Source organism: Diachasmimorpha longicaudata, chromosome 7 (genome assembly GCF_034640455.1).
Source record: "Diachasmimorpha longicaudata isolate KC_UGA_2023 chromosome 7, iyDiaLong2, whole genome shotgun sequence".
NCBI lineage: Eukaryota > Metazoa > Arthropoda > Insecta > Hymenoptera > Braconidae > Diachasmimorpha > Diachasmimorpha longicaudata.
This window is the reverse complement of record NC_087231.1, coordinates 4,187,040-4,214,734: the sequence shown is the minus strand read 5'-3', so window position 1 is coordinate 4,214,734 and position 27,695 is coordinate 4,187,040. Positions and strand designations below refer to the sequence as shown.

At 41.1% G+C, this 27,695-nt stretch overlaps 1 protein-coding gene across 11 annotated transcripts; it reads left to right on the top strand.

Annotated features, from left to right (window-relative positions):
- The first annotated feature begins 195 nt into the window (after window positions 1-195).
- LOC135164915 (myocyte-specific enhancer factor 2) lies at window positions 196-27,695 on the top strand. Of its 11 annotated transcripts, none has more exons than XM_064125713.1 (8): window positions 196-1,135; window positions 24,339-24,455; window positions 24,547-24,750; window positions 25,079-25,237; window positions 25,466-25,601; window positions 25,785-26,038; window positions 26,192-26,325; window positions 27,068-27,695. In XM_064125713.1, the coding sequence occupies exons 2-8, from the start codon at window positions 24,402-24,404 to the stop codon at window positions 27,507-27,509; spliced, it is 1,383 nt and encodes a 460-aa protein (XP_063981783.1). In that variant the 5' UTR covers window positions 196-1,135; window positions 24,339-24,401; the 3' UTR covers window positions 27,510-27,695. The 11 variants fall into 11 exon arrangements, with proteins under 11 accessions (XP_063981783.1, XP_063981781.1, XP_063981779.1 ...); XM_064125711.1 differs by having other exon boundaries at window positions 199-1,135; window positions 25,094-25,237; window positions 26,192-26,376; XM_064125709.1 differs by having other exon boundaries at window positions 200-1,135; window positions 25,091-25,237; window positions 26,192-26,376.

Sequence of the window (27,695 nt, the reverse complement as noted above, 5' to 3'; positions counted from 1 at the left end):
CCGCCCACAGCAGCCCAATAACCTCAAATAAAAAAGCAAACCCAATGGACCTTCGGTTTTATGAGCATGTGGCAAAATAAAAAAACGAAAATTCGCAAAGAAGTGGTGTTTTTTGTAACCGTGAATTGGCAGCTATGCTCCTCAATGTCATGCCTCAAGGTAAACTATCGATGACGTCAGTGTACGTCACTTAACAAGTGGGAGTGGATGGATGGATGTCGGCGCACGGTTGTGGTTTTCTGCAAAATCGCCCTCGGTATTTTGTTGGCGACCTAACCACTTCGACGTGATAATGCTACGTGTGTCTTTGAGAGATGAGGGACCGACCAATCACGCACCATAACCCATACACAGAGTTTAAAAGAATATCTCAACGATCTAAACATTGCTCGATGAAATACGATAAACGCGACAGTTGTGTGTGCTAATACAGTGGAAATTTATTGTGATAACAGAAGAAACGATTCTAAATCGCACGTGTGATATTGTTGTTGCTAGAGAGAGAGAGAGAGAGGAGGGAGTGATTATTAAATCGAGATTTTTCACTTGGTACATGGAAAAACACCAAAATACGTGTGCGCATGCCCGCGCCCGCATGACGTCACGAAAATTGTGGTTTTGATCAAACGAAAAAGAAGAAAAAAAAATGTACAAGAAGTAAACGAGGGAGCTGTGCAAGTGTTGTATCTTTTACTCAAAAGTGTCTAATATTGTTATTCAACGTTTCTCATATTGTCCCTGGATTTTTGTTTTCACATATTTTTTTATTACATTTTTTTTTTTGTTATTATTGTGTCGTTACAAATGATATCATCGCGAGTCGATTGTGTTGGAGAACGATGATGGGTGCCTCTCGTGTAATGATTTGACTGTGGTGGTGCTGAGTTCCCCCCTTTTTTTTTATTTTTTCATCTCTAGAGAAGGAAAAGTATAAATAAGATCGAGTGAGAGGGCTGTAGAGTCAAGTGGTTCCAGTGTTGAGTTACCGAGAGAGACAGAACAGTCGTGGACACGAGGGATAAGAAGAGGAGAGTCCCGTGGTGTTGGTGGACGCCGCGGGAATTGTGCCGGTTATTTTTTTTTTGGAGATTAATTTGAGGGAATACGAACGATATTACTGATGAAAAAACATTGTGTGAGTACGTCAATGATTTAAATATTTTATTTGTACATTATAAACTTTTTAACATTCACTCTGGAATGCATCCTGCATTCTCCAGCAGACGGGGTCGTGGGGGAGGGGGGGCATATGACATTGACTGTATTTGGTACCAAAAGTTGAGGACGTTATATTGCACCAGGTTATTGCGATATTTTTATTCCGCCATTGGTGTAAATTAAAACGAGTATTTTTACAGCTCCATGATTTTTCATGACGCTCATTAATTCAGGGTGATCGAGAGAGCATCGAACGAAGGATACGATTGATTTTTTTTTTTCATCGTCAATTATTTGAGCGTAATTAACGTCTCCAGTCCCTGAAACCCGAGAATTTTCCCCATTGACGAGTGGGAGCATCTACATTTTTATCACAAGTGATAAAACCGAATGAAATCCATTATGAAATAGTCATTCCCTTGTTAAAACACTCGGGAAAGAATCCATGAATAATCTCTGATAGTAGATAGCAGAGAATTATCCAATGAATAATAACGAGCGTAAACAAATGTTTGGCCTCTTAAATACCCAGGATGTCGATGACTTTTTTTCGTAAGTCAAAGTACACAGTTTTATTTTTCGTCGCTTGTCCGCGTGGAGATAAAATTCAACGGGCGGAGAGAGCGTTGCAAAAAGGATGAAAGGAGAGAATTGAGAGAAAAAAAAAGGGGCAGAGAATCGCGTGCATACGTCTCACTGGATGAGCTGCATACCACAAGATCTGGCGTTTTCGTCTTCTCCTCTTCTTCGTAGAAAGATCCCTTGCTCGCCTGATACCGCCATCTGCGCGCCAGCCTTTTTGCAATGTGCCTGCATCGGTACTGCAGGGAGCTGCGCTATTTATTATTCTTACTTAATTCAAATTACTGGACAAACGAGTGACACGCACATATGCATCGGTTAGACTGTCTAATAAATCCTTGTAATGCTATTGATGACGAAACAATGAGTAATAAGTATTGTCTGGAGGTGATGGGAATAACCTCGATGTGTTTCAAGCTCAAAGTCGCATTTGCTGATGGGAAATTATGCATTGCAATATCATTTTAGCAGAATGCAAGAAATTGTGGTAAAATATCGTACAAAATAATAACGTGAGAAACATCAATTTGTTGTAAAAGGAATTGTCAGGTCTCGAATTCCTTGAAATGAAAATTTAATCGACAAATTCTAATACACATTGAATAATAAGTACTGCTAAGTGCCGCCGAAGGTGCAAAATAATAATGTGTATTTTTCACATATCATTCGTGTTAAATACACGTGAAAAACAAATATTACGTGTGATGGTTACGTTAACATTATTGACTGAAGCATACGTATGCCCCGAGTGTATTATTTCGTGTGTATCAACGTGAGATTAAAAGGTCATTGGATTAAATTGATAATCACGAAAGTGTAGAAAAATCCCGGGAACATGCAGGCAATCCATTGATGAGAATTGTTCACTCTCGGAGGAAAAAAACATTTACTCCATTTGTTACGTAAAGGCGTCATCAGTATCTCAGGTATTATCCGGCAAATCTGATCTCCGGGAACCTAGACCTACGCAACAGACAGCACAATACTTCTTGCGAGAGGTATCACGAGACCTAGAGAATGACAATGAGCAGTATGTAAAGGGGATGTAGAAAACGTTTGAAAAATATATCTCGATGGGACGACAAATAGTTGGGGTTAACTTTGACCACGACCTCGTCTCATCGTACAAAGAAATATTCAATGTGGGTCCCCGGTTTTATGGTAAATTTTTTACCCAACGTGTGTGACCTAAACGTTGACTCTTTCTATTAACTGGAAAGAAAAAAAAATATATGTACGCGACAGAAATGACAGCTCTACACACCCAGAGGTGTCTCTGTGTTTTTGTCACTTCCTACTTGACAAGGTCTTTCTATAAACACATGGGTATCTTTTGCGCTGGGCTAAAACATTTCCGGAATTGAAACTTTTATTTCGTGCCAACAAGAGGTGACTTTGTTTTTGTCTAAATTGATCCCTCGCCGGGTATTTATACGTACTGGGGGCTTTTTTAGGGGCAATAGGAATTTATTCAACACTATCATCAATGGAGTATCAAATACGTCTGAAGTTCATCGTATTCTCAAAGTCGTCAATAATTTTTAATCATTGACGGCTGATATTGCTATATTGCTATGGGAGGAGGGATTCTAGTCTTATCTAGTACAATGCATTCTTGTTTTGAATTATTATCAATCCGTCGTCCATTGAAGCTCGTCATTGAGAAACACTTATTACTGCCATTCGATGCAGAATTTTTTATGGAAATGGAAAACAATGAGGGTCTCGTCTGTTTCCAAATTATTCTCGGAAATTTGAAAACTCCAATTGCGATTTTCGGGGGTATTTCGAAATCACAAACTCAACAAAAAACAACTCAATAAAAACAGCACCCACTGAGTATTCAAAATAAAATTCCAATAGACCAGGAATGATGAAAAATTTTGAATAAATCCACTGACATGATTTGAATGCATTGAACACGCGCCCAACAAAACAACAAATTCCAGTATGAATTGAGTCACGTAGAGATGATGTCTATACAGTGTTGGGGTTTTAGTCGAGGAGGTCCTGCACGTGGCAATAGGACCACGTGGGGGCCTTTAGCCTGCGTCACCGAACCAACACCGACACCCCATCGTGTATTGATTGAGGGTGGCCATGGTCGTTTCCATGGTAACGTTTCTTTTACCTGTACGACGTGCACGATCATCCAGATATACGAGGTAAAGGTACCAACCCTAGCCCACCCACTGTGTGTGTGTGTATATCAGGGCGCTCAACACCCGCTTGTGACCCCTATTTTACTCACACACTCGGAGGGGGTTAAGGGTTTTTACCTGTGTGCCTTGGTCGGTTCGCATCTCTCTGATAGCTACAAGGCGAGGGGGTTGATGGGGAGATATAGGAGGGAACCACCCACGGATTATCAGCCCACGTACGGGAGTACAGAGAATTTTCCAAGCTAACTAACCCTCCTCCCCTTCTTCACCTCTGTATGCCAGGGGTTATGTAAGTGGTCAAGGAGTAATGGGAATTACAATATCAAGGACGAGTCAAGTGCAACTCTGTGGGGGAATTTAAACAAATCTTATGCGCTCATTAATTTTTCAGACGGAGAGATTTAGTTGAAAAATAGGGTTTAAGTGACTTACACTGCTGGAATATTTTTTCTTATTTCCGGAAAAATGGTGTTTTCGTGTCAGGAAAATATTTCTCTCTGGTAATAGCAGAATTTGGTCATGAGCATTAATGAATCAGTGAAAATAGCTGATGAGATGATTCAAACATAGTTAAGGTATCCACTGGAATAATTTTTAATGTAGGTGGATCAATGACGACTAGTCAACGGGATCTTAGGGAAAGCCAGTTTAGCTCAATGAAATCGATAAATATACCCTGTCTTCTAGAGGCCCAAGTGTCTAGACTCTAGGAAGCAATACAACTATATATTGTTTGGTTTTCACACAGCCATCGTTCTGCCTATAGATAAACGCACGGCACTTGTTCGATCAAGTCAGCGTATTTTATTTTCGCATGCACATACATACACATATATATCCTTAGTTAAACGGTTGGAGGCCTTTTTTTTAATAGTAACTCGAATTATTTTTGTACGGATGGCATATAAATATATTTGTGTTCTAGAAATATTGTTAGAATCACACGAGACTGCATTTTTAGTGCTCACGTGAGGCTAATTCAAGTCGAGAGAATTGAAATCCAAGGAGGTTACTTACCTCACGATAAACAGTTGTATTTTCCTAATTGCAGAGGATTCAACGGTGAGAGGGAATTGTGCCAAAATTATGGAGATGTATTAATCAATAAGGGCTGTAACGATATTACTCCGTCATGATCAAACACAGGCATCAAACCCAAAGGGCACTAAACCCATCAACACACAGTCTCACCCCATCCCTCGATAGGTTCTCACATTCCCTTCCAGTCCCCACTGGAGCCGGCCAAACCACACTCTTGTTACCTCAATGGGGGTGGATTGTAGCCTGTTGCTCCTACATTCCCCCTTACCAACTCTTGCACAACATCCCCTCAACACCACTTTGACACTGAAACTTCTTAATGAGAAATTCTGAGGGGGAATTCACTGAATAACAATTCATCAAAAATATTTGTTGTTATCGTGAGAAAAATTGGAAATGTCCATGTGAAGGAATTACATAAGAATTCGTTCATCCCCACCGCGTCATCCATATCCCCTCAAATCTCCTCCAATCGTTCTATTTTTACGTCCCAATGAAACTATTGAAATCATTTGGTTTTTTCGTTCTATAATTTTGCAGAAAGACGATGCGGAAAATTGCGTTCTCAGGAATAGTTTTTAACAAATGTCGAAAAAACTGTTTAACTCATGTCTTTCTAAACATTCATCGTCAAGTTATCTATCTCAAGCAATAGAAATATCTACCAAGCAATAAAAAATCTGCAAAATATTTTAATGTTTCATCCCAACACGTTTGTCGGCGATTTACATGTGAGAAAAATCAATGTTCTGTACGAAGTTTTTTCTTGCCATTGAATTATTTAGTTGGAAAGATGTGCTGAATCGGAAAAAATATAAAAATGGAAAGGGACTCCCAGGAATCCTCTGCTGCCCCAAAATATGAGAAAGTCCTCATCATTACATACTCTCTGTCATACGCTCGCTGCCCCCGGTCGCCCCAATACCTCCACCTCGCCTAATTTTTGTTCCCCCAGCTCAGAAAAAAAAAACCAACCGAGAAAGCGTAAATGTTTTCCTTAGCCGCTTGGCTTGGATCTAGTCCGATGGTGCGTCTCTCTCTCTCTCTCTCTGGTATCGAGTGAGAGAGGGCTGATTTTTCGTAGACGCTCGGCGTCGCTTGTTGGTAATGAAGGCTGCGGAAAGGGGGGGGTAGGCAAGACGCCGCGGAGGAAGAAGAAACAGAGAATGATGAGAGGGGCGGGTGGGGGAGGCTGGGACGCCGGGCGTCCAGTGGATCGCGCCTTAAAAGGTTCGACGCCGTACGCACCCGACAGCTGCCAGGCCCTCCACCTCCTCGCCCTCCTCCACCAAACAAGGGTGCTGTGTGTGAGCCACCGCTCCCTCCCTTTTCTTTCTTGTGTTGTATTTTCTTTTTTTTTTTTGCGTCCCGCTAACCCCAGCAGACTCTGGGTCCATACTTCATCAAGATTGCGAGGTGTTTTGCACTCTTTCTCTTTTGCCTTGAACGCTCCTGGGTTTTATCCCCATCTCGTCCGGCTGACTCGGCCGCGTGCACACAGGATGGTGTCACATTTCAAGCTTATACGCACCGTCGACGGCTGCACACAAGTCGATGTTACCCGGCGCCTGTGACCCGTGCGTACTACCTATCTCACTCTTTCTCACCAACCCCTGCGTTATTTACCATTTTCTAGGGCTTGCGGTGGACAAATGGGGGGGAAGGGGGGAAGAGAGAGGGCTGTCATGTGCGTGCGACAATAAAGCTGGAGGTGGAGAATGTTGCGTGTATTACACTCGATCAGGCGAACAACTTACAATGCCTCGGATAGTTCAATTTATTATCGTGCTTTCTGGATGACGAACGGGAGGGGAGGAATTCATATTTTATTTAATGATGTCGTCACAAGTGATGCGGTGGAATTGTAATATTTATGGGGGTGATGAATGAGGTTTTGATACACGGACGGTTATGTTATTTCATTAATTTCCGGTGAATATTTCTCCTCGATTGAGATGGAGGGAAAAAATTCGGGAAATCGGGCTTTTGTGATTACTAAATGCAGCCAAGGCGTTTGTTATTTTTTTTTTTAGAAATTATAGAGAAAGTAAACACTTTTTGGGTGAAAAATGGTATAATTTTGCGAAAAAAATTCATTTCCAATTTACATAACGAATAGAGAGCTGAAAGATAATAATGACAATGCGTCTCGAGTGAGTTGAAGGGCAGGGAATAATCGATTATCGTAAGGGCGAAACAATTACGTATGCTATCCTCGTAACAGTGTACGGTAATCCATCTATCATTACAGAGACAGTAGTATTTTGCAGAGGGACTTCCGGCTGATGTAGCTTTGATATTTCTCCTGAAAGTTCCTCATATCCTTTGGAGCCCTGGATTCTCTCAGATTTTCACTCTGAAATCACTTCACCAGTAATAAGGGTGTCCTAGATTCATTACGTCCTCGAGAAACTGGTCAAAACAATGTGCTTGAAGGTCCCTCCTCGGGGACAATGTGCCCCATCTTGCGAGTGAGAGACCTTCAATGGAAATGAATTTAGTATCGATTACGTCATCAATTTGTGTTTCGAGTATGTGCAAGAGACATTTTGAATCATTTTTGCGAAAAATTCAGCTGCCACCACGGCATCATAAATGACCGCGTATTATTTATGGAGTCTTCGGTAGTTTTTTATTCTCGCTACCGAATACCAGAACTCTCACGTGAATTTAATGTATCGAACCTTTTCACTCCGCGTGAAGAAATACCTCGTTTTAGTGAATCCAGCCCCACGCGTACATAACCCGATGGAGAATCTGTGTGTAACATGTGTTTTTCAGCCTCCTACAGAGGCATACGCAACGTCCAGGGGATAAGAGAGCACGTGGGAGAGGCGATGGTTCCTCCGCTGATGCTGTCCCTGTGAAAGACAGTCGCGATGCTTCAACGCTGCATTATCACCACACGCGTAATGGTTTTGTTGGGGGTCATGTGAAACTTGAGACGCACTGGTTGAAATTTTTGGAAATTTCGGGGATAATGTGACAGTGGTTCGTGAGAGACTAATTTTACGGAATGTCTCCGTGCGAGTTTCTAATACTGTCACATTTGATGATTCTAACGAATATTTCTAATTTATAGAAACAAACAATTCAGCTCTTTTCTTGAAAATGGAGAATCACCGTAATGTCCCAACATCACATTATCATTCATGATTCCCTTGAACTTCTGACTCAGATAAACCAATTTCTGTGCTAAACTGATTCCCTCTCCTCCTCCCCTCCCCCCTCCAGCATCAAAGGTATTCATTTGCGACTGTCATTAAGATACGAACGAAAAAAAATAGATAAAATATATGTTATCTCTCTCTCCTCAAAAAATTTGTTCTGTAGTACAGCACTCGAGGAGATTTTTGATAACCAAAACACTCGAGTTGCCGGAGTCGTTTATAAAAGTACATACGCAAGGTGCAGGAACACGATGAGGGGGAAAAATTTCCAAGCGTTCTCTCCCTCTTTCTCTCTCTGGTCAGGAAGCTGGGGCGTCTGGAGGCACTGAGTTGTGCAGCTTGCGACGATAATTGATAGATTTTTCGAGCTCTTGTGTGCGCGCCGCAAGCAGAAAGGGTTCAACTTAGCTAGCAACACTGCTGATGAGAGGGAGAGAACGATCGAGGGGATGTGAGGGGGGGGGGGGAGGGGGTGCGGTGTTGGATGTTTTGGCAGAGTATGAAATCGAAGAAAAAGGAGAGAGTCGAGGAGTGCGAGGGAGAGGAGGATGAAACGATATATGGCACACGTCACCGGGAGCACGTGCTCTGGTTTCTGGCGGCTGCTCCTGCTCAGCCTCACCCCAACACCCAAGATTTGTTCTACTCTCTCCAATTCCTTCTGAACAGTTGAACTATCTTGCTTCAACTCGGCCCCCAGATGATCTAAATTTAGATAGGTTTGGCTTTCGCCGTGTCATAGGACACGCAGCTCTCGCCAGCCAACGAGTTACCAATAATGCGTCGATGCTGATTTCCTACGTCAAGTACTTCAGTTGTTTTCTCACTAGTAATGGTAAATCGAGCTCAATTAGATTCAGTGGAGTATTATTTTTCAGGTAATTTTTTTACTCCGATATAATATGCATCGGTTATCCAGTTACCGCTCGTTCGACCTCTTTGTTCTACCCACGTTCTATTCGCTCCTTTTTTTTTTATCGTTGGTTGATGCATCGTATTGTGAGGATGACACTTCGGAAAAGCGATAGAATCACGTTAAATTACTACTAGATACTATTTATGGTGATACTGCTTGTTATTTAGTCAGTGGAGTTTGTTTCCAAGGGAATTGGTAATTGACAAGAATGATTTTTGGGGGTAGCATTTAATGTATCATTAAAATTGGGCTATGGATACTTTATAGATGACACTACCAACTGAGATATCGCTATACCTTAAAACTGTACTAGCAGTGATATTTAATTCTCATGAAAGAATAATCAACTTTTCTTACCGTCCATATTCCAATTTACCTCATCTCCGATAGCAGACGTCATCGGAATTTACAATTGGCTTTACCTATACTTCTCACGAAAAGAGGACTCTGATGCAGGAGAGAGAGATGATATTGGTACAGATTTATTTTTGGAATGACATCTGAAGTTAACTCGATAGAATAATGTGTCACCGTATGACCCTTTCACACTCAGCATCAAATGAAGCTCATAGAAATTCGGGGGGGTAAAATTGACCCAGTATTTGGACGGAAACAGGAGGGAGGAAAGAACCGGGATCAATGCTGATCCTACGTCACTCAATCATCAAATATTTAAAGCGTCGATCACGGAGTTGCGACTAATCACTCCAATTATGTGAAATCAACAACGACCTATGGCTCGGGGTTGTAATCCATCCAGGGGAGCATGTTGCCCTCCTGGATCGTCACACGTCCTTTGAGGCAGCATGCTCCCTCATCACATAAATTGCCTCCTGTATGAGGAAAATTGATAATTACGTTTCGTGGCTGGGGACACGAGCCCTCCTCTGGGCTGTGCTTGTTTCAACCAGTGCCATGTACATTAGCTCGGCTTCTTGGGTTGAAAATGAGACTGGAGGCAACAGCAGCAGCCGGCCACGGTACGCTGTCAGCTGCCGACAGATTTATCGAGTGGCACGTGCCGATCCCCGAGTCAACCATGTCGTTTTACTTTCCTGTTTGCTTCGGGAGGTACTGGAAGAATTTAAAGCACAGAGCTTTGAAATCCGGATGAATATCAATCACAACCATCGACACAAATTCGTGATACAATTGTCATCTTATTTGATACTGCTGAATGACAATTTAATGATCTTTCAGAAGTTTAATTTTGACATTTTCATGCCAAGAGGTGAAAAACCGACTAGTCATTATTCTCATCCGCTGCAACAGCATGATTTGATAATTCTGTCTATTTTGGAATCATCTTCTTGAGACGTATTCTCTGGTAACCCGTTTAAGAGCACTTCCAAGTATTCGGAGCGAAGTGCATCAGGATCGAGGATGGATTAAGTATTCATCGAAATATCATTCCACCACTGATCCATCATGTTATTCTTCCATCACCATGTGACGATCCTTCGTTCCTCCACTAGCGAACAATATCACTGCATTCCATACCCACATCCAGAGCTCGAGCTTTATAGATCTTCGAGTAATTAGCAGATATATATGTGAATTACATATCCATTCGGGCGACGTAGAAACCCGGGTAGATCAGTAACAATTAAATTACGTCACTTTAGCTCTCGACTGAAATTCACCACTATTGGCCCATCTCGCGGGTTAATTTATACAAAACCATTGGTTGAATACCTCATGAGAGTCATTTCTCCCTCTGGTTTTGGGTTAACCAAGGCATTTGGACTTCATGTACTACGTCTTGCGATATGACATTTCCCTTATCCTCCTTTGACATATATCAAGAGGGCTTTGGCTTCAGTGGTACATTACCCATGAACCATCACACTATTCACCCTATGATAAACGTTTATAATCATCGGAGTTCGACCTCACCAATACTCACGGCTGCATATTCAACACCACTTGCTCATTCCGTATCTGTACATTCGTCATTTTTTATTAACTCGGGAGTGAGACATCTCTTCTGTACATGAGGATGGAGTGCAGATGTGACAGTATCCGACGTTGGGGATTTTCAGGTGTGGCTTTAAATACAGGAGATTTTTCTTTAATTAATGGAGTTAATGGAGGAATGTCATTTGGTATTTCAGAGAAGAAATACCAAATTCAATTACACGATTTCAGTTCTGAGGGTTGGAGATAGGTCATGGTATTTTGATACACAGCGGTTAGAGCTAATGAATTATTCATTCGAATTGCGAAGCTAATGTTCCTGGAATCAAGGGAAAATCGGAAGATCGTTTGGTTGCGGAGAGTCGGTAATACGAAGTTATCAGGTTAACAAATACAATATTGCATATTCATAATAATGGGGGCAGTTAAACAATTGCACGATAGAAAATTGTCGTAATGAGGTGCGGATGCAACGGCCTAACATCGAGGGGTGGAAGGGAGGGTCCCAGTTAGATGGGGGTGATGCTTGTCGATTAATCGAAAAAATCGCTTTTGCCATGACCAACATTGACGAATCGCGGGTCAATGCTTTTGAGGGGACCAAGCTAACTGAACTTTCTCGCGTTTTACCTAGCGCTTGATAAAAATATAGCGTTAAACGACACGGAATTCCAGATAATGGATTCTGTAGTCGGACCAGGGATTGTTAAGACGGGAATTTTGGCATGGAGCCGCTTTAAAATTCAAGAAGTTGGTCGAGAAGTACAGAAGAAGGCGTTGGCGATTACTGTCCTAAAACTCCGACTCTCCGCCTTCGTCTCGCTGTTGGATCACATCGTCTTCGGGTATGAAAACTATAGGCGGAGATTAGTGTGTGTTAGCACTGGGGGAGAGCGCTGATGAGAGCGTTACAAGCGGGGGTTGCGGATGCTTGAGCATTTGTTGGATCCAGAAGGGAGTGGGAGGGGGGAGGGAGGGTGTGTTGTGTGGGGAAAAAGCGTATCGGTGTGGTATTTTGGTTTTGGCTCGGCACGGGCTGCGCGCTTCTGGGAGTGAAGTTCTAAAAACAGCGGAGGTAAGTCCTACAAGAGGCAGGCAGCTGCTCTTTTCATTGCTAACTACTAGTCGCTTGATACCGTATGCGAATACTCCATTGCTACCTTTATATCAACCACCATTCCAAACTCAGAGAATATTTTTCTAAAGATTTTCATTTGAAATTCTGACTTATAGTTTTACTGCACTTGTATATTACCGAGTAATTCATTTTTATAATTTTTTTTTTGGTTTTTTTTTTGACAAAATTATTCAATCCACTGACTCCACTGTTGGAATTATTTTCTATGTATTCTCAATGGTCACGAGATTGAAAATAAATATCATTCACTTGTATTTGTATCACCGCAAAACTATCAAATCCACCATCGCGCACTCAGTCACTTCTTCTTCTTCTTCTGGGCCTCCCTCGAGTGCCGAATGAGAGTATAACCCCGCCGGTTAGCTTCCCCGATTTATTTCTTCACCGCCGAAAATTATTTTTGGTATCTTTTCCTCGGTTTGTTAATACTCCACTGGCCAACAACCACCACTCTATACACACTGACTTACGGGTTTGCTTCTAATACGAAGGCAGGTTCAAATGTGATCGCTACACAACGCTAAAATTGTAACCCCCTCGTTTCACTCCGAACACCACCCCGGTTACGCACCTCTCCATCGGGTGGAGATCATCTCCTTTGGGCTTTTTCCCTCTTGACTAGTCAACAACAGAGTCACATCATAGTTAAGTTGAGGTGTTTAGTGTGGTCACTGCCGTCGATCAAAACGCTTCGATATTTTGAGATTCAACAGTGGACTGTGATTGTCATTAACATGACATCTGAGTTACAGTGAGTCATATGTATTATGTATCGTCAATGGTCACTTCATCGTGACTCGGGGTATGGAAGGGTAGCCACGATGGGGAGGATCACTGCAGTTTATCTTTCACGATTGAATTATTTCTTTACTCACATTTGTAGTCGGAAGTGGCCAATTTGTACCGACAGTCGTGGACGTTCCGGGGTATGACAGGGTGTCCAATGAAATATTCAAATTTTTGCTGTCTCTGTGTGCGTCTCTTCATGTCTTTGGGATACGTTGGAGTGCGTCGCGAGGAAGGAAACCTCATGGCGATTTCGTCAATCCCTTTTTTTTCTCTCTCGAACGATTGATGCTACGATCCGTGACCTGTCAGCATCATCTTCAACCCTTCCCATTGCAAAATGGCTGTCCCGTGAAATCATGGCGGCCGGGTCCTTGGTTAGGTGATAAATTCATTGCCATTTGTGTACCCTGGTTATGCGTGCCATCACGTGTACCTTCACCGATCTGTACAAACATCTCTCTCTTTCCCTCGTTCCCTCGGACGATCGATATCACACACCATTGGCTACTAGGGTTGAAAACATTGTGCGAGTATTGTCAACGGAATTCCACATAAATTAAATTTCCACCGTCGAGATTTCCCACATGTCCACATATTCATCTAGAAACTCATTTGAATTTTCCCTCGGTTTATTTCACGTCTCACTCCCTCCCCCTTTTTTTTTGATTGGCACTTTTTAATGTCACGTGTGAATCAGTGTCGAGGCTGTACACTCGCAACTTCTTCGTCAATTGCCAATTGTTTTGTCCTAATGACAAAAATATATCCCACAAAGTTTTGGCGTTGAGTGCTTTTAATGGATGACAAAACCCATTGAGAGTGCCAATGGGGTATGTGTGCATTGGTAAATTCACTGTTAGCTCCGAAAAGTTGTACAATTATTATTATGAAATACATATGCGCTGGAGTTAAACTGAAATGTTACAGTCATTCTCCCATCGAAACGGGGAAGTTCTTGATATTATGGACGTTATGCGGGGGATTTTAACGGACAACTGAGGCTTTCACTTACCAAAGTATTGACTCAACTCAACGGGGATGTTTTAATACTGAATGAAAAGCGGTCCATTGTCAAGAACATTGTCAGCGTTGTGATGTTTTCAGTGAAATATTCATTCAGTAAAATCCATATATTTATTCCTGGTGAAATCAACAAATTCAGGCGGAATAAGCCCGGATTTTTACGTCGGGAGATAACATTTTTCAGTCTTTTTTGATAAATGTTTGGAGTATCGCTGTGACTCCTTTGAAGCGGGCCAACAATTTCCAAAGCGTTCTAACCTTCTCTCTAAACGCGCCGTGTCAGTTTTTTTTCTCCTTTTTCTCTCTCTTTTCATTTTTTTCTGAGCGTGTGCCAAGTGCGCAAAAGTGCATATTTCGTATGTTAGTCATGGGCCTCGCCCGGAACATGAAACTCCGCCCAACAAAGAAAACGCCTCCTTCGGGGGATTTTTAATCGTGAAAATTTTAGACCAAATGAGGAATTTTGAAAGAAATATTCTCTCCGTGGGATTTAAGAATTATTCTCCGATTATTCTCTCGTCGGATAAAAATGATCGATTGGTCATTTCGAATTACGTAGTCTTCCGTAATTTTTAGTACATATTTTTCTGTCTTGGAGCGACTCCGGAAATTTTTACCCCGAGACAATACACCAATAAAGACTTCAACTAAAATTCATGAGATGAGGTTTAAAGGGCACTTTTTTCAGGACATTTAAATACTTCCTTCGTTTGATATCTCCTCTCCCTCCGGTAACTCGTGGAAGAGACAGGGTGGAACGGAAATCCGGCGGTACGACACAGAGAGTAAAAAAAAAAAGTGTTCGTGTCAGTTCGTGGCGCAAGTTAAAGATGAAAAACCCGAGGATTGGTGGCCACCTGGTATTTTCGTTTAGGTCAAGACGTCGTTTCCTCCATTCACCCTCTTGGGTACGCACGTTCCAAAATCCGTGGGGTTCATCCCTGCATCTCCTCTCGTATCACATGTCGGCAGTTTGACTGCGGATGTTGGGGGTCTCACAAGAGACAAACGCCTTGAGGTCGATACACCCGAGGGAGATGTCCTCAACATAGATCCCAACCAACATTTCAATTTGTCCTCAACGTCTTGGCTCTATCATTTATTCAGACCCTGAGAATGTTGAATTCCAGAGGTTCATTACGTATCCATGTTATCAGAGTGAAATTTCATTAGCCTAAAATCATCTATTCTCGGCTTTCTTCATAACTATTTTTTTTTTGTTCATTTTCCGGGGGAAAATCAATCTTGCGATGATTCAATTTATTCATTTATCCAATGGAGTCGGTAGGATTGAGTTCAATCATCAAATGGAAATTATGGTATTAATTGTGAATAATTTAGACGGAGTCGAGAGGTGAATTATCGTGAAACTGTGCTGGAAATTTTATCTGAATGTTTTCTGAATATTTTAATACTTCTTACGAAAATTTAACATCCATTGGCACTTTTGTAGATGTTATCCGCTCTGATTGAACACTCGCGTACCGTCAGGTTTTCTCGGTAAATTATTCAGATCCAACTAATGGGCACAAAACCCGACGGATCGATATATCGACCTCACCGGGGATCTTGGCATTTTCGTCCTCTCCCGACACGGGATGCTGCACTCCACTATCTCATTCCAATGTAATGCTCGTTCTCTCTGCTCATATTACCCACATCGGAGGTATTCTATTCCGGATATATGGATTTCAAATCTTTACCCCAACCCCTCGCAGCCCAATTTCACCTCATGTCGATCATTCTTCTTCATCCGATAGCCCCATCGGGGCAGGTTACGAATCTATTTCGATGTTTGGGTTTTGATTGACTGGGTCACGCGGTTAACCACCATTATTTGATAATGAAAATGGACTTTCTGCGATTTTCCGATGAAATATTCAGCGTGAGAAAACCGATAGCCCAAGTGGGCTTCGATTTTAATTCAAATTGACGTCAGAATTCAACGTTCCTGTGAATTATTCAAATTATACCAAAAAAACAAATTCCAAATTGGGGATTTTTCATGTTTAAGTCATTTTTTTCATTTATCCATGAAATACTTATGCGAATGAATTATTAGCCTTATGGACTAACAATATTTGAAGTCAAGTAAAATGGGCTTCGGCAGATAAAGAACTTTGGTTCGTCGAAAATTATTTTCAATTACTCCTTTCTTAAATTATCTTTCTTCCATCATAAATTTGTAAGCACTCAATTTTATCTCGAAGGCTAAGAAAACCTTTTGCAACTAACAAAAAAAACACAAGGAAATTGGTAATTAGTCGATTAATCCCCATCGCCGTACTTTCCTCCATTTACAATCCTCTCATTTTTATTACTTTTTGTATGTGTTCTCCTGTTAACCTGCCAACGAAATAAGTGGATATTAACTAAATAGATAAAGAGGTAAACTCCACTTGAATATCTCATCATCGATTGGGTTAATTCTCTCGGTTGATTTTCTTAATATTAAGTTTTGATAACGCTTCGTCAGACTTGAATGGTACATCGTATAAAGGAGTTTCGTAATGGGTTACCTGTCTATCCGTTTCATTTCATAATGTTATAAAGTAAATGACATAATGAAGCTGAGAGAGGTGCGTTCAGCCTCGACTACTCTGTGTACCTCTGCGCAACACCATCATCATTTAATAAATTATGCATATTTTTCGTTTTATTCCGACTCATTTTTCGTTTCTTATTTTCCCGCAATTTTTTTTTGTCCTGGCATTCGCGAAGTTGTTGTTTACTGCATTTTTTACACTCCACAATTACCAAATTTTAGAGGCAGAGAAATCTATTACACCCTCCCACTGAATCTCATGCATGGAAACTCTAAAATTCACGGAAAATTCACTATATTCTATTCCATTTCTAGCACTCTTTATCACCTCGAAATAATCTCACGTTTTAAATTATTAAACTTTGCTGCACACGGGGTAACTCGGTGGATTTAAAATCCAATTCTGTGGAAATCACATGCAGAGATCTATTTCGAATTCAGTCTATAAAATTTAATGGTATCCATTGACTGGAAACAACTGACAGCTTCGGTTTTTATTATAGGAGACTCCTATGCCCATTAATTTTGAGAATTATTCCCATAATTTTTTAGGGTAATTACCCTTCAGAGAGGGAATAAAACTATAAATTTTTTTATTCATCAGTTCGCGATTATGCGGTTGCATCCCTAATTCGTCATCTGCGGAGGCCAATGTACACGGACATTTCTCGACGTGATTGTGAGCGACAGGGGGTGGATAATAAATACCCGTATTATACGCGACTAAGATGCGTCCAGAGGATGATGTCCATCCCCCTTTTTTATCGCGAATGCCCCGTCATTTTTATGAGAAGTAAAATATCCTTAAAACTTGAATACGGAAACTTCGAACTGAGGAATAAATCACCTCGAGTTCATTTGAAATAATTGCCATTATTATCTAAAAAATATCAATTTTGAATTTACTCTGTCATTTTGGGATTGACTAAGTAACGTCGAAACACTCTTTCTCTTTCTCTCTCTCTTCCTCTCCGATCGATTCCCATAAAAAAATTGAAAGGATAAAATTAAACTCCCCAGAATCGAAAGGATAATGATTGAAATATTGATGTTCTCTCCACCTGATTGAAATTGTGATGTCAAAATTGATTCATAAACCCGTCGAATTCAGATTTCAGAGTGAAAATAAAAAAATTGACTGAATATCTCTCTACCTTGTATATCTGTCGCCTGTCGTCTACTGTTTCAATTCAGCCTTTTTTCAGATAAATAAAAATGAGAAGAAAAAAAAATAACGGCAAATGCCACAGTTCACGAAATGACCGAATTCCGTCAAGCGCAGTTAACGATTTTTATTAACTGTCCGACTTGATAATACAAGCCGCGAGCGAATACTGTCAACGTCCATTATTAGCAGCGTAGAATTAAAAACAAATTTCCGGTATAAGTGACAGGTAGGATTAACCGTCCGTTTCGCGTTTAATTTATTTAAAACAACTGATACAATTCCCACCCTAGGAGTAAAAATGAATAAATCAATTGACCGGGGTTGGGAGGAGAATCATTAGCCGGTGAAATCCGATCCTAATGACACTTTAACGAGCTCGAAGAAAAAAAAATTAAATAAAACAACAGCCTCCCGGGAGGAAAAAGACAAAATGGGAGGAAATCAGAGGGGGAGGTTTACCTTTGGCTCGGTAGATCAGTCGGTCTACACGTCGACCAGTATCACTGATCCATCCATTCGTATCGAGGAGGTGCACGTCATCGATATTAATTTCTTTTGTTTTATCTCCTCGGTGTTCACGACAGTTTTTTTTTTAGTTTCCTCTCACCCCAGTGAATTAAATTCCAAGGAAGCGTCTTTTCTCGCGTCAGTGAATATCGGTAGTATTCCTCACTTTAGAGATATAATCAATTTTTTAATTGACAGAGGATGAGGGATTTAATTTTTTATATCTTCATTAAAATTTCATAAGTAATAAATCTATTGGTTCTTTAAAATGATTAGTATTATGGAGTTGTTAAAAGTTGTCTTATTCTGTTATATTTTAAAACACAATCTTACGTTTTAAAACTGAAACATTTTTCCCTGTCTCCGTTAACCCTGGACCCACTCCATATTTTGTCAATAAAATGCCAGACACGAAAGCAATCCTCTTGAAATAATTATTGGCAAGTTTAAATAAATAAGTCAGTAACGAAGTGACCAAGCTGGAGGTATTATTCAATCGTCCGTTTATTTCGGAAGTAAATTGGTCTGAAAGGGAAATATCGTGGTTTTTTTTACAACTGATGAAAACTTAAACAAAAATATCTCTCGACGTTTTCCTGAACTCTTGCATCAACTATTTACTCTTCAATTTTTCCCCTCAAATTTCCTGATTAATAAGGGTAACAACGAGCAACAAACAAAAAATCACTCCTCCATTGAGAAACCCGATTCACGCTAATCAAAAAAAAAAAAAAATCCGAGTATGGAAATGGCACAAGAGCCTCGAAAATCGACTAAAAGCCTAATTGAAAAATCCCCCAACCAATTTGAAAACAGTGATGCAACAGAGCTCAGCTGACAAGGGGTTGAATCTCAAGAGGTGCAGAAGTAGAAGAAGAAGTAAAAAAAAAACATCTATTCGATTCACCCAAGAAAGTCCTCATGTTTTCCTCTTTCCTCCGCATCAACTGGGAAACATGCTCGCGTCACACATACCGTTTTCTCTCCCAGGGGGTGAAAACGAAGAGGCAAAGGAGGGAGAAAACCCCGCAGCCCAAAGAACCGAGAGAGAGACGAGGAGAGAAGAGAGCGAAAAAAAAAAACAACTACATAAAACGATAAAATGTGTGGGTAGTGGAAAGCGTTGGTGTATCGCGCACTCGCGGAGGCAAAACAGACGTTGAGTTGGTACTTGGTGCTTCTGATTGGCCGAGTAACGACTGACGTAAGTCGCTTTATCGACCAATGAGAAACACCGGCGCGGCCTCGTAAGCTTTCCCCCCAAGCTAACTGTTCCCTCCACATGTGTTGGTACATGCACACCATCTATGCTGATGGATGTGTGAGTGTGTGTATGTGTATGTGTTTGTCCGACTTGCCGAAAAGCACTGGTTGAAGCAGGCAGCGAGTCGTCGCGACTGGTACACGACGGCCGGCCGCTGGCTCCTCTCTCGCTAAGAGCCACACGCACGTTGTCATACTTGAAGAGAATCGAGTTTGAGTCTGACGATAAAATAAAGCGTTAATAAATTCACTGAGTAAAATCAACGAGAGGAAAATTCTCGGACTGTCCAGTTGTTTTCACCTTCAACAATCGAGTTTCAGTTTGATAATGTGCTGAACAGGGAAAAAAAAAATTACTTAATCGTTTCGTTTCGAAGTGGATGTTGGTAAATTTGATATTGCGAGGAAAAATCCGGCATTTGAGCCGTCAAGTGGCGAACGAAGGGCGGATTCTCCAGTTTAATTGGAGGAATAAACATATCAGCGGTGATGTTGAGTTGTGGATGGTTTAAGTGAAACAGTGAGATAAAGGTCAGCCACGGTATCACGAGATTTTCCGATTGAAGGGATTTTTTAGAGATTTGAATATCAGTAACTCCCTCTGGAGGGCGAAAAATCTCACCGCCAGTGGAGCGTGTGCACTGTAACAGTGTTGTAGGGGCCGTGAAGTGGATAACACTGGGGGCTTCATCACTTTGAGCGATAAGGAAATTTCTAAGCTCTCGGTGATATACCCGAGACATCAGCTACAGACTCTACCATTGTTTTGATACGTCTTTGTGCACACGTGCCATTTATTTTCTCTCTTGTTTTTGTATGAAGTGTGTGGGGTGTTTTCGGACTAGAACACGTGACTTTTTGTTTTCGCGCTGCCGGGGGTTGGGGGAGAATGGATTTCACTAAGGTTTTTCTAGTTCACTTCTAGTCGATTTTTTTTTGCTCCTGCGTTTCGGTTTATTTACGCCAGCGGAATTGCGGACTTCTGCGGAACACCGCGGGCTTTCGGGGTGATTTTCGGTGACTAACGGCAGAAGATTTAAACGTGGGTGTGCGACAGGATGTGGTGATGGGTTTCCCGATGGTTTGACACTGAATTGTGAATTACGTGTACTCAAGTGCCTGAATTGTATCAGTTTTTTTTTTGTTCGTAATTCTTTGTTTACACTTTCATTGACATTTGTACACCGATTTTTTTATATTCGTGTACACATATGCGAGATCAAGACAACAACTTTGAATTTGGTAAGTTTATATCCCGCGCAGATGTTATTTTTTATTAATCATTGAGAGGGCTGGGTATGTTCACCACACCATTGCAAACCCTTTCTAGTCTTTTCCTTTTTATTTCTCACTGCTCCTGAAGTTGGACACTTTTATTTCGACTCGATTGAGCAATTCGTGTAAACTTGGACGGAAAAAAAAATATAATTGCAGTGCTGGGAGAATTGAGATGTAAAGTTTGCAAATGGTCGCGTAATTGCTCGCATGTGACTTTTGGAAAGTTTGCCGGTGAGGACAGGGCGAGGAGGGGAGGGGGCATTGTCTCCTACTGTCTGGGAAACATTAACCCTCTCCTGGGTGGAAATAAACTTAAACTTTAGTTTTTACTTCAGCTGTCATGACTATCGATTGAAATAGGGCGATTTGATGGGTGGATTTTTCGGGGGGTAATGTGCCTAGGGAATGGAGAAAAATATAAAAATTTACCTACAGAGAAGCCCAACTTGAAGTTACACCGGAAGTGTACGCCACCGTGGTCGGTGAACCCACCCACCACGTTTGCTCTTGTATAATAAACCGAATTCGATCGGTAGTGACACGGAGTTTTACCTTCTGGTCTCTTTCTAACATTACCCCCCCCCCTCTCCACCCGCCGACGGATTTGTCCACTTGTTCATGCAAAATTAAATTTACCGCGACGAGTTTAGAATTCTCAGCTTTTTTCGCATGTGATCATAAATATTAGTAAAATGTGTTTCTCCGAGTCGCGAACTACATGGGAGTAACAACAACACATTTACTTCGGGCATTAAAAATCAACGAATGGTCTGATTGACTTTTTTTTTAAAGACCCTATATTTTCTGAATTCATAAAGAGTATATTAAAATATATATGAGGCATATGAGGGCGAGATGATTGTTTAATAACATTGCTAATAATATTACTAAATCGTCTAAAAAGCTGATGGCACTTTGCTAGAAAGAAAATGATTTTAAATTTGACTAAAAGCTCAATAAAATGCCAGAATTTCCGTAATTGATTTCAATTTCCAAAATTATAAATTTATTCCCGCGTACTCACGTATTTTTCAATCGCAATTTTTCATTGTACTTCTCTCCACGACGATATCTAATTGAATTTAATGGAACAGAAGTGGGAGGAAGCCTGAATTTCCCACGACCTTCGTAACAATTTCGGCGATTTTTAGGCCGTCACGCTAATATCAGATCGATGTGTACACGGATGCTACGTTGGGGTTGGCTTGAAAACTACCGGTGAGGCCACATGCCGTGAGGCTTTCGAGTGTGTGGTAGAGGCCGATATTTGGGTCGCGTGGGGTCTACAATTCTCCCACTCCTCTTGCGATCGAAGCCACACACTGGCCGATTTTAGAGGTCCATAATCAGTTAAACTCCCTGTTTAAGCAAAATACTAGGGCTGGACAATTGTTCCGGGCTTTTAAAAAATGTAAATAACGAATCTGTCAAGCACAGTTCTTTTGTGTTCCGTGACCCTCTGAGCCCGCTCTAACTCCTACACCACCCCCCCCACCCCCACTCCCCCTTCCCCTCACCCATCACCTACTCCTCCACCGCTCCCCTTTTTCCCCCCTTTCGACGTGGGGTGAATGATCAGCAATCCACCATTCAAACGCGCGAAACCGAGCGAAGTGGATAAGGTACGAGCTGTGGTCAGTCGGATCGATTACCTCGGGGCTATACCTATATCTTCCCCCCACCCTCCCCCCCTCCTTTCAGAATGATGCGCCCCATAAGAAGAAAGCAACCGAGCATTACCTTGCCTATAAACTCCTTCACTTGACGGTTTTTTTTTTTTATTCTCCTATCTGTTATTTTCCCTGCGGAGGTCAAGCTTATGTATTTGTCAGGGAATTCAGGGGTGAGTGGGGATTGATAGAGATGGGTCGAGAGGGACGGGGGGTTCACCCCCCCAGGGACTGGCTAATTGCCGCAGTTTTTATTCCACTGGTGCGTTTGGAAGTGTAACGATTATGGAGGTTAAGTGAGCTTGATGATCACGTGAGATTTCTATCGAAATTCTGATAGGGAATGACAATGTTTGTGACAAGGCCGTGGGATTTGTGATCATTCAATAGCTTATTTTTGTCAAAAAAATGTATTTTTATGGAGAGGGAGGATATTTATGAATCGAGAATAATAGCTCTTGAATTTTTTAATAATATGATTGGGGGAATTCAGCGGAATTTCGAATTAAGAATCACTTGTTGAACTAGAATTCTTACTCAATAAGTGCTTCCCGTTTTATTTCATCCCCAACGGTTGACGCGAGTGGGAAAAAATTGTTGGAATGAAAAGGAAAATAAATATACTATTTTTGGTGATAAGGTTTTTGGATTACTTATTACTGAGGAGCTTATTTTGTATGAAAACTATTGTTATAGGGAGGGAAAATATTTATAAATTAAACGTGATGACGCGAGCATTTTTTAATTATCAAATCGAGAGAAGGGGGTTATATTTTAACGAAATTTCGAAAGCCTCGATCCATCGATTCCTCGTTTCCCAATATGAAAATGAATAATAAGAATTACTTGTTGAGCTACATCTTTTATCCAACAAATGCATTCCATTTTAATTCATACCCAGCGGATGACAATGAGTGGAAAAAAAAAATAGTTGAAACAGAGAGGAAAAAAAATTGCACTTTTTTTTCGTTGGAAACAAGCAGAGAGGGAGAGAGAGAGAGGGTGAATACGACAACGCGCCGGGAAAAACGTCGATAAGACGCGCACACGCCGCGAGCGAGAGAGAGCCCAGCCACCCGTGGCTGAATTAAAAGTCGATACGCTCAGTTTTTTTATGTTCCCCACTGTCATTCTTCTCCTTTTTATATTTCCTCCCCTCCCCCTCACCACCGTCATTTTTATTATTTTCTAGTTTTGCAAATGTTCGTGATAACACTGGCCAGTGGACGCTACCTTTCACTCACCTCTATCAGTAGATTTTTTTTCACTGGCATTGGGCTGACTTGCGACCGCGCTGCATCGGTATGGTCATGTGCGTGACGTGTTAACGAGATGTATGTCGATACCGTACTCGGGTATCACTGAAGAATTAAAATGTTGCGTTAATGGCTCGTTACTGTACGTTAAGAGGATTGTACACCATTCGTTATAAACGCATATTAATTAGTCGGGTGGGATTTACACTATTATTTCCACGGAATTATTGACATTAAATGTATCTCCGTGACGTAATAGCCGAATAAATTGAGCTAAAAACTTGATTTTGCTGGGTTTTTAGAATTCTTTTTATTTCTCGACTCCAGAATTTCTGAAAGAAACGCTCACTGGGGATTTATTAATGCTGTAACAACGATAAAATGCATCCAATCGAATTCTATCATGAGAAAGTGGATAATAAAGAAATGAAAATAGAGGAAAAAAGAATACGAATCGAGCGAGAGAGAGAGAGAGAAAATGTATCGAGTAGTTCTGGATAAAACGGGATGGGATTATCATGGGTATAGTTATTATCAAGCTGACCAATACTCAACAGCCAAGACAAGACAGATAATTTCATTCGCGGCACATGCGAGTACGGAATTTTACAAGTAGTGATTACATTTACATTGAAATAAGAAATTAGCTCTTTTTTTCTCACCGAGATTGTCAATCAATTAAGCAAATAAATTCAACGATAAACAAACGCCTATTGATACTGATAATAATGGTTTAACAATTCTCATTGTTTCAGTGTTTTTAACATTCCATCCGGATATTTAAAGCCACTCTCACTGGTCCTCAAGAAGCAGCAACGATGGGTAGAAAAAAGATACAAATTTCTCGTATCACGGACGAGCGGAATCGTCAGGTATTTAAATTAACCGAATCCAGAGAATAATTTTTTTTTAGAAAGTTGAGTATCAACAGAGATTTAATGTAATGCAACCTTCCTCGAACAGGTGACATTCAACAAGCGGAAATTTGGTGTTATGAAGAAAGCTTACGAATTATCAGTACTCTGTGACTGTGAGATTGCACTGATAATATTCAGCTCGAGTAACAAACTCTATCAATATGCCAGCACTGACATGGACAAAGTACTACTCAAGTACACGGAGTACAACGAACCACACGAGTCACTCACCAATAAGAACATTATCGAGGTGAGTTTAATAATCCATTGAATTTTTAATACTCAAATAAACATGTGGACATAGAAAAAAAATCCACGAACTGTGGGCTTGACTCTTCCTTCGACTTGTTGCGATACGTTGAAGATGGTAAAACATACCATAAAGGGACAAAAAAAAAGCGTTAAATTCTTCTCGAGTAGGATAGCTTATGATTTGGATTGAGTAATGACAGTAAAACGTTTCGTCAATGGCTAGCACCAACAGATGTAAATTTCAATAGTATTATAATGCACATTAAGTGATAGTTGAGTGCCCTCGGGCGGTTTGGTCACGTGAACCTGTCTGCTGACACTTGCAGGCGCTCAACAAGAAGGAGCATAAGGGCGCAATGTCACCGGAGAGTCCGGAGCCGGACACTAACGAATACAATCTCACACCACGTACCGAGGCCAAGTACACGAAGATCGACGAGGAGTTTCAGATGATGATGCAGAGGAACCAGCACAATGGGACAAGGGTAAGAACTTTTATTCCACATTTTTTTTTTCTCTCTTTCACGTTTCTCTCGGCTTCTTACCGAATCTAATGGTACGCGCTGTCTGAAGGCCATCGGTCTCTCGTAGATTAGACAAACAGAATGATTAAAGACCATACGATACACACGACAGTGATTTGTGATCGACTATCGATTGATTCAGCCTATCGATTTGTTAACTCACTGTATTTTATGGTGGATGTTCAACAGGGTATGGGACAATCGAATTACACGCTGCCAGTCACTGTACCGGTTAATACTTACGGTGAATCACTGCTTGGATCTAGTCCGCAAATGGCTCATACTAGTATTTCACCGAGACCATCATCATCTGAAACTGATTCAGGTAATAAAATGAGAGCAGGATGGTAGCAAACAAGAGGCAGTAATTTTGAAATGATTATTTCATTACTTCTACATTTTTTATTGATTAAAAAATAAAGCTTCAGGTCTTACCACCCCACCACTCAATTAGTTCTCAAGTTAAAAACAGCGTCCTGATACTCATTTCTTCTCTTCTCATTTGCAGTTTATCCACCAGGTGGAATGCTAGAAATGAGTAACGGCTATCCACCGTCAGCCTCACCCCTGGGTGGCTCACCATCCCCAGGGCCATCACCAGCTCTTGTTGTTGGTGGTAACAAGGGTGCAAATCCGTCCCGCCACTCACCCCAACCGCCTCCACCTCCTCATCCACACAGGGCTAATTTACGAGTCGTTATACCCACTCCACTGTCACAATCGCTCTCTGAAGATACCAGTTACGATGTAAGATTTTTGTCTGTGAGTTAAATTTCATCATTATTTAGAGTACATTAATTCAATATGCATGGAACATTGTATTCGCATTTGCAATCATTCGTCGATGCGATTATATTATTCGTGGCATACAAATACGATCGGTTTAATCGAATGGAGCAATTGTGTTGGGAATAGGGGGGCCACACGCAGACTGCACTCAATACACCGGTTGTTGCGCTACAGACACCATCGGTGGCAGCTGGCTACTCGAGTTTCGGATCATCAGATTATTCCTCAGATCTCGGGAGTCTAACGTGGTCCCATCAGAGGTACGTTGATGACTTGTCAATGTATTCGGCAGCCACCATGTCAAGCATCAGGTAATTCGTCATCTTTATCATATTTCTACATTTATTTCCATTACCTAAACATCTTCAAATATAACAACCGATCATTCTTCCCCAGAACAATCGTATTATTGCGATGGTTTTTTTTTTTATCGCGTATAAAAATAATTATTTGCATTTAAAAAATGTTACTGAGGAGAGGAAAATACTTTTATTGATTTCTAATGAAAACGGATTAATTGTCAAAAACTATCGCAGGAGCTCTTCTCATAAAATAATTTGAAAATTTCCAACTTTTGGTAATCAATTCAACGACCTATTCAATAAGCTGCTGAAAATTGATTCCTTTGGCTATGTAACGCTTCATCACTCCCCGCTCACCCAAGCATTCAACTCAGATGAATGGAATTCCCTCGTCACCATTAACATCAACGTTTCGCGTCATTACCGAAATCTCATTAACACAACTCTCATAAAACCGTGTCAATGCCATTAAAACCCGTACGGATAAATGTAAAGAAAAATATCAATTGGCCCAGTTAAAAGAATATAAAATATGTTGTCCACATATTTTCACTATATTCTTTATCAATTTAGAAAGTATATAGAACTGGCTCAACGAGTACATAATTTTTTTTAATTTTTCCTCGGGTCATATTAAACGCTTGAAATATCCAGACAATTTCCAGAAATCTGAAACGAAAAATTGTCGTTATTTTTACAGTAGCCTTCCTCACTTAGCCGTGTCCAGTAGCACACCGCCGCCATCGACGTCTCCCCTACCGGTGAAAATAAAGAGTGAACCAATCAGTCCACCCCGTGATCCCCTCGGCAATGCTGGTGGTGGTGCTGGAGGTCCAAGTAGTTTGCATCATACAAATTTAACTGTAGGATCTGTAACAACAACCGGACCACCACCACAGCATCACGTAACCCACACAGTACCCCAAACCCTGAATCTCGTGTCTAGCCGGCCAACAAGTAATCCAACCCCAACGCATTCAGGCAGTATAACACCAACAAATTTACCATCGCCGAGTAATGCTGGTAATGTTGACATGAGAACGAGTCATGGTACTGGGGGTAACGGTGGTGGTAGTGGTTCAGACTATGAGAATGGACCGTTGATGAAACGATCTAGGATTACAGAAGGATGGGCTACCTAATGCCGGCCATTTTTAAGGCCCTACTGGTCCTACTCAGCTTCGTCGTACAACGGCTAATAATGAAGGAACAAGAAATAATCATAAATTATATTGTTAGGGTGACAATGAGTTGAGTGACACGAAGGTGGCCGATGGGCTCTGAGGGCTCGTGGAGGGTTCGCCAAGTACGAAGAGTTGTTTTTTTTT